The sequence below is a fragment of the Podarcis tiliguerta genome (genome assembly GCF_965153285.1).
Source record: "Podarcis tiliguerta genome assembly, chromosome: 11".
Classification (NCBI taxonomy): Eukaryota; Metazoa; Chordata; class Lepidosauria; order Squamata; family Lacertidae; genus Podarcis; species Podarcis tiliguerta.
The window spans coordinates 3,040,026-3,054,758 of NC_139544.1; the positions used below are offsets into that span (position 1 = coordinate 3,040,026).

Here is a 14,733-nt window from a genome sequence, read left to right on the forward strand (position 1 = left end):
TGTGTTGAATTCTGCCCCTAGTGCACATTTTATACAAAAAGATACACTCATTCCCCACCAACGAACAATCTGAACTTCCGTTAAAAAATGAAAGCCACGGTCACTTGTTCTATGATTCTTCGTAGATGGCAAAGTGGCGTCATTCTGTTCCTTAGAATCTCTATTAGGATAGAGATTTTGCATCGGAAGTTAGAATGGAAAACTAGTTTCATTTTAGAGGAAAGTTGCTAACAAGGATAGCAAAGATATGCAGCTAACACAGGGGTCACTAAGCTGTGGTCCTCCAGATGCTGCTGGACTACAACTCCCATCATCCCTGACCACTGGAAAATTGGCTGAAGCTGATGGGAGCTGAAAGTACAGAAGCTCCATCGGGAGGACCACAGGTGAGACACTCCTGACCTGATAGTTGCACCTCTGAATTTCTAATTGTGGTGTCCTCTGTTTTGTTTTCACAAAGGTGCTAGAACAGATTTAAGAAATAATGAGAAGAAATTGGCTTTTGACATGGCTACTAATGCAGCATGTGCTTCCCTGCTTAAAAAGAAACAAGGACAAGGTGAGGATTGTTGGTTTTTTTTACCTTTTTTGATGTATTTTCCAATATGCTGCATCAGTAAGCGACTTATGAATATCCCCATAACTGTTGCTGAAAGTGGGATTATGTGAGGCAGTTAGAAAATGCATTTCTGCTTAAGGACAGTGACCTAGGACAAGTTGTGATGAAACCCTACAGAAGGCACTCCTTTTCGCAGAGCTTCAAGAATACTAAGTTCTCAGGTACACAGAGAGCCACAGAGAGACGTGATTGTAGCTATGGAGGAATGCCAAGCTGTTGTGGGAGGAAGCCTTTTTAATTATTGCAATTATTTTAATAATATAGAGGGATACAAAACGTCCTGCAATTGTCTTGCTAGAAAGAGGTGACAGCTCTGGTAACAGATTTTGAAAACACTCAGAATGACTGGCCCTGATCTTAACAGAGCAATGCTGTTGGTGTGATTGAATCCATGTCAGAACTGCCACCACTTGCTATATGCCCTGTTCACTCACTCCAGTCCAAGGGGGAGGAGGAGTGGTGGTTTGTGTCGCTCCTCTACCCAGCCACACTCCTGCCCTTTTCCATGTTGTAAATTGACCTTCCCATTCACACCAACGAGGAGGGGAAGTCAACTGTTTTTGCTCTTGGCCACCCCAACATGCCCCTTTCCTCCACCACAGCCATTGGAACACCTTCTGCGTATTGGGACTGCAACTGCTTCTTATTCCTCTGGCTTAGCTGTTGGGTTGCACCCTAAATTTACATTTTAAAAATGTTTGTTGCTCTTTCTTCTAGACATAATGCGAACCTTAAGCAATGCAGATGAATACCTTGATGATGAAGACTCCGATTGAACTGCCTTAATACTGTCTAAAAATGTTCAGCTTTTTGTGCCTCCACCTTTCTCAAATTCTTCCTCTGACTACAAAAAGTGTACTTTTCTCATATACATAGCAATGTAACATCATAGCTATCCCCTCCACAAGGTCAAAATATGCCCCTTCCCAGTACTTAAGGCCCAAAATTCTCTAGTTGGCTATTCTCTAAATTGGCTAGGTGAGAATATGTTTGATGGCTTTTCCCATTATACACTGGACTTTGCCCTTAAGAAGAAGTGTTAATATATCTCTGCAGACATTGGGTTTTTTGCAGGACTAATTGCCATCTTTAATGCTGCACCATGCTAGTTTTATTTTACTTTTGCAGAAAGAAATATATCAGGTAGAAGAGTGGTTGGTTTTCCTTACAACACATATTCACCTGTGTGCATGTTTATGTGTATTTTATTTGCGCACACACACACACACACACACACGTGTATAGGTGTTGGTTCCGTGCATGTTTATACACTGAGAGCCCAAACTGGAGTCATGGAATGAAAATACTTTATATCAGGAACATACCCTTAAGGGGACTGGAGTTGAAGAGATATTCCAGTTTCCCACAAACTGGTTCTGGTTATACACATTTTCTGTGGTCACTTGGGATTACCCATGGCATTTGTGTGCAACTCTAGCCTTGCACAGGAACAGGGAGTGAGAGAAAGGCATACTGGGTGAGAGAAAGGAGCAAGGCCTGCTGCATTAGCCAGCACAGGAAGCAACAAATCTCTCTGCCCAGTGGTTGCTTAGAGGGTGAATGGAAGCTTATGTCTCCATTTCCCCTTGGAATGACTGTAGGGAGAAATCAGACTCTGGTTCCATTTGAGCCCAATTCCCAACTCCTGTAATGATCACTCAGAGAACAAAGGATGGCCTTATTTTCCTCTGGAATGACTGAGAGTGCAGGAGGGATTTCTCTCACCTGACCCCCCTCACATGAGCTTCATAAAGTCCCTGCTGTGTGTGGGGTGGGTGGGTGTGATTTAAAAGCATTTCAGTGGGTGGGAGAGGATGCTCCTTTGCCCATTAATCTTTACGGCTCACTTCTAAAGGCAGAAGGCATTAAAGCTCCATAACCCCTTTCATAATCATGTTAACCAGCAGTTAAATGGGAGGTGGAATGCTTCCCCTCCCAAGCAACCATTCTGTTGCATGCACAGTCCCAGCAGCTGACCCGAGAGATGGTGCACAAGTCTTCATTCACAAGGTTCCCCATCCAGCGCAGGATAAGTGCGCAGAAGGATTACCACCCAGTCCAATCAGGGAATTTATATAGACAAGGAACTTATTCGTTAACTCATTGTGCTTTTGTGTTCATATCTGTCCCATGGAGGCCAGGGGTGTTCTTCCTCTTCTCTGCCAGAGATTCTTGCTCTTTTTGTGCATTTCTGTTCCCCCTGCCCTAAAGTATTTCACCTCAAGAGCTGGTGTGTTTCTGAAATCATTTATTGGTGGGATGCCACAAACCAAAAGTATATTCAGAAATAATATTGAATAAATATTTTAAATGCTTTGAAACTTAGATTGCATTTCCTCCTTGAGAATGCAAGCTTTTGCCTGGGTTGGAATTAATAGGACTTTATGGCACTAATGCTTGGGAGATTACAGCTGCAATCTCAGCATAGTTAGACCAGTGAAGATGCCCACGAAATGGGAGTGAGGAACTTGCAATCATAAATCCATTTTAAAAAAATATCCCTACATTATAATTTTGATGCAAACTTTACTGCAGGGCTTAATTGTTGTTTCACATTAAATTATGACTACCAGAAAATTCACACTGCACTGAAATGAATTCTTCCCCTCTTTTGCACACGTAATTAAGTTCTTACATTTTTTGGCTTATTTTACAAGGCTCTTTCCGCTCCAGACGCAGCCCCCTGGATTAGTATTCTGGATTTTATGAGGTTTTCATTTTATGTTCCTGCCTTATCTGCATATTGAAGATAATACTTTGAGCTGCAAGAAGTGCATACAAGCAATTTCATTTCATTGCAGTCAGTCAGTTTTTCATATTACCTAGCAGATCTCCCCTGAAGGATATTTATTATGAGTTTATTTGCACAACATAATTTATTTTACCATGAATATCTGTTACTTTTAAAAAGTTATTCGAAACAAAACAAAGGCTGATGAGATACATGCAGTCAACATTTCACCTTGACATTCTTCCCAAAAACCTATATTTGGGAATATAGATATTGACCAAGTTATGGTTGTGTCACTCCCAATTATAGGGCATCACCCTCATATTAGGCAGTGATCTGTGCTGAATTTCTCTTTAACTGTATTCATTACTTACTCAGTACTCAGGGTACTGTTGACAAGCATCCAACTGAAAAATGGTGGCCCAGACTAGAAAGACTTCACAAGCAATTTGTTATTTATTTACCTTTGTGACTTACTTCCTATTAAACATATCAATTCAGAATACACATACACACACACAATTTCATATATAAAACAATTTCAAGTCTAACAACAACAACAACATATATTATTTATACCCTGCCCACCTGGCTGGGTTTCCCCAGCCACTCTGGGTAGCTGCCAGCAACATATTAAAATACAATAATTCATCAAATATTAAAAGCTTCCCTAAGCAGGGCTGCCTTCAGATGTCTTCTAAAAGTCAAATAGTTGTTTATTTCTTTGACATCTGGTGGGAGGGCGTTCCACAGGGTGCCACTACCGAGAACACAGATGAAGAAATCTCCAATAAAAAGGCTTGTTGAAAGAGGAAGGTCTGAAAAGATGACTGAAATGGTGTGTATCTGATGTTCAGCAAGAGGCTATTCCAAAGCATGTTTGCCGCCACACTCAAGGCCCAATTCCTACTTCCTATAGATGGGGCCTCCAGATAAGATGGGAGCTAAAGAAGGCCCCTCTTTTGCAGAACACAGTTATCTGTTGTATATCGAAGGAGTTAGATAAAATTTTAGTTTTCCTGGTCCCAAGCATTGGATATTAATACCAGGACCTTGAATCTACATTCTGCCTGGAAGACATGGCATAGCAATGGACCCCAAAGTAGGGTCTGGAAAAGCTAGAGTAGGCATGGATTTATTTATTTATTTCCCCTTTCATTTAAATAAAAAAGCCTGGCAGGTTGGTATAACCATGTCAATAATATGCAAGCTCAACAGCAAGTAAGTAATTGCAGTACCATAAGTCACCAATGGTGTGTTCATTAGGAAACGCATGAGTATACAGACGTGGAAAATAACAGATTTTCGGCAGGAAAACAGTGCAGGGAGGAAGGGTTCCCTCCTCCTCTTGCGCCATGGTCCTAATCCAGGGCTGCTTTTTGAACAGAAAAATATGCTGGGAATTCTAATAACAGAACTACCGCATCACATTCATCTGATCTGCAATTCTTGCTGCATTCATTGAAACGTGTGGCTCAGTCCTGTGCTTCTTTCTTTGGAGGTGAGTCCCATAGGCCCACATTCAAAAGGGTTTAAGTCCAAGAACCCAGACATAGGGTTCCCAGTTTGATTGGGACTTTTATGTTTGAACATTCAAATTCATATACCCCATGTATCCAAAGTAGTAGCACCAGACACCCAGGCTCTGTGACAGCATTGAGAATTAATATGAGGAAGGGCCCATTCTGCCATTTTGAATAACGCGGAATAGCAAATCACATAGTGCCCAACAAGCCAGTTTGAGGATGCCTGCACAATCCCATAAAAGAGAAGTCTGCCTCCAGATCTGCTGCACATGCCTTGTTCTACTTCCTTGGTCTTACAGTCATACCTCAGGTTGAATGTGCTTCGGGATGAGCGTGTTCGAGTTGCGCTCCGCGGCAACCCGGAAGTAAGGAGTGTGTTACTTCCGGGTTTCACCGCTTGCGCAGACGCTTAAAATTACGTCGCGCGCATGCGCAGAAGCGCCAAACCGTGACCCGCGCACACAGACACGGGTTACGTTTGCTTCTAGATGCGAACGGGGCTCCGGAACGGATCCCGTTTGCATCTAGAGGTACCACTGTATTAGCATTAGAACACCAAAGCACTTACACCTTTTTTTTACTTCACTTTCATTGTGAAGTAAATTTAAACTTGTATGCAAATGCTTGACTGTGAAGAACCTGAACCTGGAGCAAATACATGAGCAAGTCAGCAAATTACCCCCAAAAGTCACAGTAAACAGCAATAATGGTTTATCTTTGTTTATACTACAGCAAAAGTAGACATGCAATGCTGGCACCACATCACTTGTTTCACTGGAATCCCAGCACTTAAGTTTAACACCAAAATTATGCAGTTTTAGTATATAGTATTTATTATAGAGTAACCAACCTGCAAGTTAGGCACTTATGGGCTGCCTGGGGGGAAACACCTTTCATCTCTACACTTTCTCAGCAAACATTTAATTGTAGGATACAATGGAAATGTTTGACTGACTGACATAAATACACAGTAAACTGTTGTAAACAGAATTATCCATTTTTAAAAGATACCAGTCATTGCTGTAAAAAAATATGTCCACACAGAGTCTGAGGGTTCAACGAGACATGGCATAAAAAAATAGGTGTAAATCAGTTCTGAACAACAGCTCCAGGGGAGGGGGGGGGTGTTTTCATTCTTTCCTTGAGCTGTTTGGTTCAAGACATTTTGCTGACTGAGGAAGAAGAGCAAATAGCATCCCCACTCCAAGTTGCATAATACTAAAGGCTGGCCAGGTTATTCTGGCATCAGAGGCAGAAAATCCCACAAGCAGCTCTTTCTCTTCTGCCAGCAAAAAATGCAAGGAAAAAAATTAACTTGTATACTCGTAAGCCAGTCCCATTGTGTATATTGCATGAGTAGTATTTTTTAGTTTTTATTTTTTTATTAATTTATATATTCATACACATGTGCCTCAAGGTAGTTTACTTAAATGGGGAGATGGGCAGCTTTAAAAACTGTACAGAAACATGACAGCTAAAGGTAGTTTAAAAGCAATGCATAGTAAGCGCCTACAGCCGATACCTTTTCACTCATCTGTTGTTGATTTATCACACACACACTTTGCAGCAGTGCTTCCAGGAACTTCTTAAAAAAAATTATAAAATACAAAAAGCATTGCAATGTTGTGAAACAGGAATGCATTTAGAGAATTAGGCTTTTGTTTTATTTTTAAATCTTTGCCTGGCACTGTAAGGACAGCAATATTGGTGACACAAATTCCCTGGAGAGGAAAGTTCATATACGGTGAACTTAACTTTAGCGGCACCTACAGAAGAGCCTCAAAAGATCTCTCAATACATAGGCAGGTTGAAATGGAAGCTCGGGCTCCTTTAGAGCATAAAGGGCTTCAAGGAGAACCTGAGGGCGTAAGGATGCTGTTGGAGGCCAGCTCTCCTCAGCCAGAGGTGACGGAAACTCTGCACCAACCGGAGGGCACAGGTCTCCCATCCTCGCTTTAATGGGAGGCACCAGTATTTGGACTGGCACTCAGAAGTGGTCTGTCAGCTGGAGCAGTTCTTTAGCAACCAGCAACATTTCAAAGTGACCAGGCACAGATAGCAACCTAGCAGCTGCAGTCAGGATCAACTGTATTTTCTGAACAGACTTTGAAGGCAGCCCCATGTACACTGCATTACAGAAGTCATTCCTAAATGTTACCAGGACATGATTAACTGCAGTGAGACTCTTTGTCCAGGAAAGGCTGCTGTGGATGCACAAGTCTAAACTGATGAAAATACTGCTTGCCACAGAGGTCACACAGACCTCCCACAGCAAGACTGGGTCCAGGAGTGCTCCCCCCAGACTGGGAACTTAATCCTTTTGGGCAGTGCAACCCCAGCCACAGCAGGTTGAGCAGTGTCTCCCTAAACAGACAAACTCACAGAACCTGCCTTGTGAGCACTGAGCTCCAGTCTGTGGCCCAACATATCAGCCAGCTCAAATCATGTTATTCACTAGCAGCTAGACACCGCACCTATGGTTTTCTTGAAAATAAAGTGTGAAAAAGACAGATTTCCTAACTGGAATGCAAAACACTATACACTGAAATGGAAACGGACTAAATTGTAATGTACAGTATCTGAAGTGCTTATCTGCTTTTTTATTTTATTTTATAAAAATAACAGGTTACCAAGAGCAGAACTAAGAAGCGCTGCCACCTCCCAATATTAGAATTATGACCTTTAATTTACAGCTTTCACCTTGAGAGCATAGATTGACAATAAAGGTGTGAGTGGTCACATAGACCTAAATGCAAGGATAGGGCCAGATGATTACAGTTTAGCATGTAAATACGGGTATAAAATTGGGTTTTCTGATGTGTCTGGCCTAGAAGACACAACCAAGGTTATCAAAGGACCAACACTCAAATTATGCTGGTGCCTGTTAAGTTGTGGGCGAACATATCAGATGACACAGCGATTCTTCCAAAGCAGCTCTTTATTTGTAAGCTGGAACAGAACTGGGCTGAGGAGCTCAGTCAGCCTGCTTATATAGAGCTCCAGAACAATGTAACTGTTGCCATTTTCTAAAACTATCCAATCACTGAACGTCACTTTCGATCCTTCATTTGCATAACTATCTACAGTATCCCCCTGCTGGCCCAGGGTGAGAACTTCAGTACATAACACCTCTCCCCACTGAGATAAGGCATTAGTTACAATCGTAATGGTTTCCTTATATACAGCACTACACGTAATGGTTCAATTAGGCACAAAAGCATATCAGTTACATTTTACATACTTAGACCAACAGTGATACATGTCCAACAACATAGTCCTTTAAATAAGTTGGGCGCTTGGAAACTCTGCCAGACCGCCGGGGACTGGTAGCCAAGTCCGGGGGGCCACCCAATTCTTGCTGAGGCTGTGGTGCGACCCTAGGTGGTGTTGAAACCAAGTCCCCTGGATCCGCTGCTGTGGGTGGAGCCTCCGCAAGTGGAGTGGTCTGAGCCTGTGGTAAGTCTGGCAGACCCTTTGAAGTTGCTTGGTTCGGCTCCACGCTGGCAGTTTGCGAGAGAGGTGGAGCCTCACCATCTGTAAGTGTCTCTTCCGGAGCCACGAGCGCAGTTGGGGGCACCACGGTAGTGTCCAAGTCCCCAACCCTGCGCCTAAGCTGGTCTATGTGCCGGCGCCACAAGCGTTCGTCTTCGAGTGCCACCTGGTACGAGCGAGGTCCAGTGACTCCCACTACTGTGGCTGGCACCCAAGGAATGTTCCGGGCAAAGACCTGGTTTCCTGGAACAAATGACCGTGGCGCGTTGGCACAGCCTGGGGGTTGTGATAACCCTGATAACCCACCAAAAGAACATTTATAGGAAGTGCTGGTCAGAACTAATTATTGCAGCAAAAGCAAAAAACCAGACATTATTTTGGAAACTGGTTACGTCTGGCTCGCATAAAGCTGCCTCCCCCTTATCCTCACATATTCCACCTGACGGATAGGTCAGGCAAAAAATCATGGACACAGAGAGACAACAGGACTGCTTGAGGTCCCCCAATTGTATAATCATAGAAAATGAGAGGTATGTTGCGGCCCTGGCAGAATACCTCTATTTTCTCTTATCAATAAACATGAGAAGGGCCTTTAGCCGGAAGCTGGGCCTTGCCCTCGCCGGTTTTGGAAGGAGCATTTGGAAAAGTCCCGTATGCTCAGAGACTTTGCGCCTGCCCATTAGGGGAAATAGGAGGCCCCAAACATTTATTTTTTAGAGATAACATTGACCCCCAGCTGGTGAGGCTTGCTGACCTTCCGGATAAGTCTAAACTCAATTTTCTCCTCTTAGGCAAAAGACCACAAGACGACCTGGATGGTCGCCAGATTCTGCACGCAGATTTGCAGGCGTAGACCACCCCCCGAAACACATTCTTTCGCTAGGAAAACAGTCAAAGTCAGCCTCCAGGGTGTCAGGGCCAATTTGTATGGCAGCCCAAATTTTTAGGTCTTTATGTGTATATGCGCTTATCTTAGATTTTAATCTTTAAGCTGTTGCTGTACATTGCTTTAAATGTATCTTTTATTCTTGTGAAAGCAGTCCCTTTTCGAGCTGGTCTTTGACTGTAATTATTTTGATGAGTGGTCACATATATGATTGCCTTTTAGTGTTCTGGTCAATAGCATTATTCAGTTCTATCATTTTAGTTTAACATATTTTCTGTGGAAAATATGATTCTTAATTTTGGTAGTTGGCAGATGCTTCTTTCAGCCACTAGAGGTCGCTGATAAACAGCAGCATATAGCTCATCTTTTGTCAATTCCTTAAATAGAAAAGCTACTTTATGGCCCTGGCACTGCCACTACCTCAGCTGGAGGCAGGAGCTGAATGAGGTCAAAACGGAGCTGTTAACTCAGCAAAGGCCTCAAGGAGACAGGGAGGCTTCTCTAGTTCCTGCCATCTCCTCCTTTGCCTCCTCCTGTCCTGGCTCATAGCTTGCATCCTCTTTAGACCCTTCTTCCCAAGTAGACCCCTAGCAAAAGCGTCTCCCAACAGTCCAACAGGCACTGCTCTGGCAACGCCGGCTGTCTTGTCATGCCCACGGCCACGTTCAGTCCAGAGGCCTGGGGGAGATCATGGGGGACCAAGGGATTCTCAGGGATTCCAAGGGAGGCATCCTTCCAATGGGCTTCTTCAGGCTGGAGACTATTGTGGTTCCTCCAGGTCTTCAGCTGAAGTGGGGTTTTCTGTGGGGCCTTGAAGACTTTCCCTCCAAAATAGGTCTCTCTGGTCTATGTCAGATACGATCCTGACAGTTTACCTCAGGATGCTTCCAGAATGTTGCTATTTTGTGGGTGGGATTCAACAGCACACCAGCAAATTCAGCTGGGACAATTAAAGTGGTTTTGGAGCTCTTGCACAACAAGCCTGATTTTTTAAAAGGCAACAGTCTTTCTGAGGTAATGAAAGTGATAGGAAAGTACACTGGAAAATGCAGGCTAACAATTGCTTCCCGCAACACAATGGTGTAGTGTGGGGGAGTCCCACGGGCCTTGGCCCTGAGTGCAAAATTCAGAGGGGGCCCAAACAGGTGCCCCCATGCAGGGCCTGGCTTCCGCGGGGATGCCCACCCCAGCGCAGGCAGCAGGCAGCTCAGGGACACAGTGAAGGGGTGAGGACAGACCAAGGGAGGTGGGCAAGGGGTGACTCCAAAGCAGAATAGTAAAATACAATAGTCGATTTTAAAAAGTCTATTAAAAGCTTCCCTAAGCAGGGCTGCTTTCAGATGTCTTTTAAAGATAAGATAGCTCTTTATTTCCTTGACATCTGATGGGAGGGCGTTCCACAGGACAGGTGCCACTACTGAGAAGGCCCTCTGTCTGGCTCCCTGTAACTTTGCTTCTCACAGTGAGGGAACCACCAAGAGAAGGCCCTTGGTGCTGGACCTCAGTGTCCGGGCTGAACGATGGGGTGGAGACGCTCCTTCAGGTCTACTGGACCGAGGCCGTTTAGGGAAGCAATCTCATTACCAGCTATATGGCAGCCCCAACTGCTACTGTCAAGTTAAGTACTGAACTAGTCAAGATTTTTATAAGGTTTTATACTGCATGAGTTTTTATTATTATTATTATCTATTAAGCTATTTATTTACTACCTGTTATGCTGGCATTTCAAGGCAGTGCATAGTAGCATCATACAATGCAATATACAAATACAATTAAAATAAAGTCAAATGAAGCAGTCAGTAAAAAACAGCACATAAAATTCTACATCCACATAAAATTCTACATCCACAGCCAACAACTTGTATCAAAGTCAGTGCATTCCTTATTTCCGATCACACATAGGAAAATATAGTTCTTAATGTTGGTTGTAGTCTGGAGAGTCTTGTTCCAAACACTAGAGGTCACTAATAGCAACATTTAAATCTCACCTTTTGATAATCTGCAAAAGTTGTTTTATTTCAGTTTTGTCTATTTGTACTCCTGTGGCATGTTAAAATAGTACAATATGGTTTCAGCTTTATATTAAATTCTGCTCAGAAGTAAGCCCCATTGAGTTCAATAGAGCTTACTCCCAGGTAAGTGAATACAGGAGTGCAGCCATAGTGATGCAGCAAGCAAATTGTGATGGTGGTTTGCCTCATGCTTGTTGAACTTCCAGCAAGCTCTTGAAAAGGAGCAGTGCAAGATCCGACAGAGTGGTGTGCAAGTTACTCAGGGTTTAGGAAATTATTAAAATTCTTACTTCTGTTGTCAGGGGCTGCAAGGTCCATTATAACCTTACATACACTTTACTTCGGGGAACCTGGGGCCCCTTGCAATAAACAGACATTCCTTGTTCACTGATTACAATGGGTCTTCTCTGAGTATGACTAACATAGGATGTTACTCTGCAAATTTAGTTCAATAGATAGCAGATACTTTTGCACTGCTGGCAATATCCAAACTCTCTGTGTAATATTTAAGCTCTGTATACTCTCCCCACTGCACACACATATAAAAGAATCTTGTCACAGAAACGGATCCAGCCATATAACAAGAATGAAAGAAGCCCCTCCACCTTATTTACTGCTTTCCATGGTTGCAACCAGACTGGTGTCTTTTCAAGGAAATAAGCTCTCCAAGACAGGCAAATGGAAAATCAATTCACCTTACCAGCTGAGAACTATGCCGACAGAATTTATAGCATTGCTACTACATCTTTCTTGTGCAAGATGGATAAATTGGGTTCATATGCAGTATTTTTCACATCAACTGATGGGAAAAGGAGCCCAGGGGGAAAAGTGGGGCTGCTAGATTTCAGACAGATTGGCACTCAATACAGGAAGCTGGCTTGGAACATCACAGCCCATTCAAATAGAACGCCATAGACTTCATGAGGAAAATGCCATGCAGAAGTTTGTAAAAAGTATAATATGAAGAGCAGTGTTGGAAGCTAAAAAATATGTCAGGTCAAATTCTAAACATATATAGCGTTGTAGAGTCCAGTTCAATTAGAATTTTAGAATAATAGAATTGTAGAGTTGGAAGTAACTATAAGGGTCATCTAGTCTAACCCCCTTCAATGCAGGAACCTCAACATGTGGTCTTCCATCCATTTTGAAACCATACTGGACCCTGCTAAGCTTTGCAAATGTGCTGGCGGTTTTATTGCTGCCCCAGTTCATCACTTCATCACCTCCTTATTCTGCGCTATTTCCCAGGATCAACAAAGGCAATTCAGGTGAGTTTTCCCAAATTAACTGTGTGTGGGAAACCAGCTTGTTTTGCATCTGTGTGTGGAGGTGGGGGTTCCGTCTCCTAAATTTTAGAATAAAAGGTAAAAAAATAATGAGGGAAGTTGAAGTTTACACCTCTGGTTTTAACTCCTGTTAGTTGCAAGACGTTGCGTCAATGTCTCTTTCCTCCATTGTTTGAGTTTCTGGCTGGTAGTTTTCTATTAGCCACTAAGGCCAGCTTGGGGAAAAGCTTGCTGACGCTAGGGCTTCTTTTTAACAAAGTTTCTCTTCTTTTATGCATGGCTGAGCAACAAAATATAAAAATAATGGCCAGAAGCTCAAGGTCTGTCAAGAAAGAGGAGATTTCAGGCTTGAGCCATGAATGCAGAGTGCATTGATGTATAGCTACATCATGGGAAGAAGACCAGCATTGGCTGCCCTGCTCCATCCTCAACTTCAGTTAATGAACTATAAATCCAGCACTCTGGATGGGCACCGTCTGATAAGCCTGCAAGATGAGGGCTCATAAAATTACACAGGCAGGGTGTGGGGATTTCTGGGGCAGGAAGGAGGGAAGCTGCCATTTCCACTTCCACCCCCCCCCCCTTGCTCTCTCCCTTTTTCCTCTCAGCCCAGCCCCCCCCCCCCATTTCCCCAGTCCTTCTGCTCCTTTCTTCTCCTCCTATCCCTCCCTTCCCTTTCTTCAGTGCTGGTATCTATATGAAGCTGACTTATACTGAATCCGACCATTGGCTCGTCTAGCCTGGATCTGTCCATTCCAAATGACAGCCATTTTCCAGGGTCTCAGGCAGAAGTCTTTCCCAGTCTGTCTTTTAAAAACTAGAGATCCTTTCTTAACTCAGAATAGCTGGAAGGTAATGAACAGTATGTGCTTCAACATGTCCTATAGCCAGAGGCATTAGTCCTTCTCCAAGTGCATGTATTGGGGGGGGGGTCACATCCACACCACACGTTTAAAGCACATAGCTTCCTCCAAAGAATCCTGGGAGCTAGAGTTTGTAAGGGTATAGGAAATTATATCTCTGTGAAGGATAATCACGAGTTCCCAGGGTTCAGTGTTGTGGGTGTGACCAGGCTCAGGACAGGAGTTCCCAGCGGGCTTAGCCCTCTGAGGCCTGGGGCAAGCGTACCCAGCCAGGCGCACTGGGTTCCACCCAACATTGTAGATCATGTCACATGCCTGTGACATGCCTGTGGGTCACACGCTAGGACGAGCTCTGTCAGGCCCTCCCTCTGCTGCAATGGCCTCCGACAGAGCCTGCTGCTGCAACAGGAGGGCCCACCAGAGCCCGATGCAGACAGGGGAGGGCCTGCCAGAGCCAGCCTCCTCACGGAAATTTTTGTGGGTGCCTGGGCACCCATGGCCCCGCAGAGATGGTGCTTGAGTACCCAGCTGACCCTCCCCTCTGCATGGGCCTGCAGGTGGGAATATTTGAGAGAAAAATACAAGGTGTGTAGAAACATGTGCTTAATATTGACTTTTCTGCACCTTGATACTTCGCACTAATATTACTTTTTGATAATATTAATATAAAAACAAGGAAGAACATAAGATATTTTGCTGGAGAAAACAAGTGGTATTTTGCTGCCTGGGAAGTCAATTTCCGACAGTGTTGAGTTTCAGCTGCTGCAGTGGCCCTTCCTCGTGAAACGTCCCTCAGTGTCAAATGTGTGGCACAGAAGCAGCTGTTCTCCACATGGTCCTGGAAGAGTTAGGCCAATGGGGTCAAATAAACAGTTGTCGATGGTGCTGTGAACTAAGCTGAAGATGGATTGGTCGGTCTTTGATCTGTCTTCACATTTCAGAATAAGGAAGTACTGCCAGCTGTCCCAACACCACAGCTGCAGTGAAGGGTAAAGCTTATTTGAATGTGGCATTTGGGCTTGATCTTTTCCTCACTGATGTCAGTAAGAAAGTTCTTATTGATTTTTGGGGTTGGGAGATCATCCCTTTGTCATAATAATAAGCCAGGTGGAAAAAAAAAGTTAAATACGCAGAGGGAATGAATTTTGCCTCAACTCAAGCCGTCAATTTATGCAATCTCTTAACGCAGTCTGACTACTACAGTCTATCTTCTGCACATTTAATTTAATTGCTGTTAAGGCTGAAATCCCAAGCACACTTACCTGGGACTGGGAGCAATTCCCACTGAACTCAGTGCAGTTTAATTTTGAGTAAAGAT

The 14,733-nt window shown here is 43.7% G+C and overlaps 1 protein-coding gene and 2 long non-coding RNA genes across 3 annotated transcripts in view; 1 reads left to right on the forward strand and 2 right to left on the reverse strand.

The window, feature by feature from the left end:
• OSTF1 (osteoclast stimulating factor 1) overlaps positions 1-2,940 on the forward strand; it is a 25,940-nt gene extending 23,000 nt beyond the window's left edge. The window contains exons 9-10 of the mRNA XM_083403534.1: positions 461-559; positions 1,337-2,940. Of these exons, the coding sequence (XP_083259660.1) occupies positions 461-559; positions 1,337-1,395 (158 nt within the window). The 3' untranslated portion in view covers positions 1,396-2,940. The remainder of the gene's footprint in view (positions 1-460; positions 560-1,336) is intronic.
• Positions 1-14,733, reverse strand: part of LOC310659795 — a 159,629-nt gene that overhangs the window by 16,633 nt on the left and 128,263 nt on the right. The window lies entirely within an intron of this gene.
• On the reverse strand, positions 1,843-7,755 carry LOC310659776. Its single transcript, XR_014502992.1, has 2 exons — positions 5,414-7,755; positions 1,843-5,168 (listed from the first exon to the last, which is right to left on the reverse strand). It is a non-coding gene; the product is annotated as an uncharacterized lncRNA (long non-coding RNA).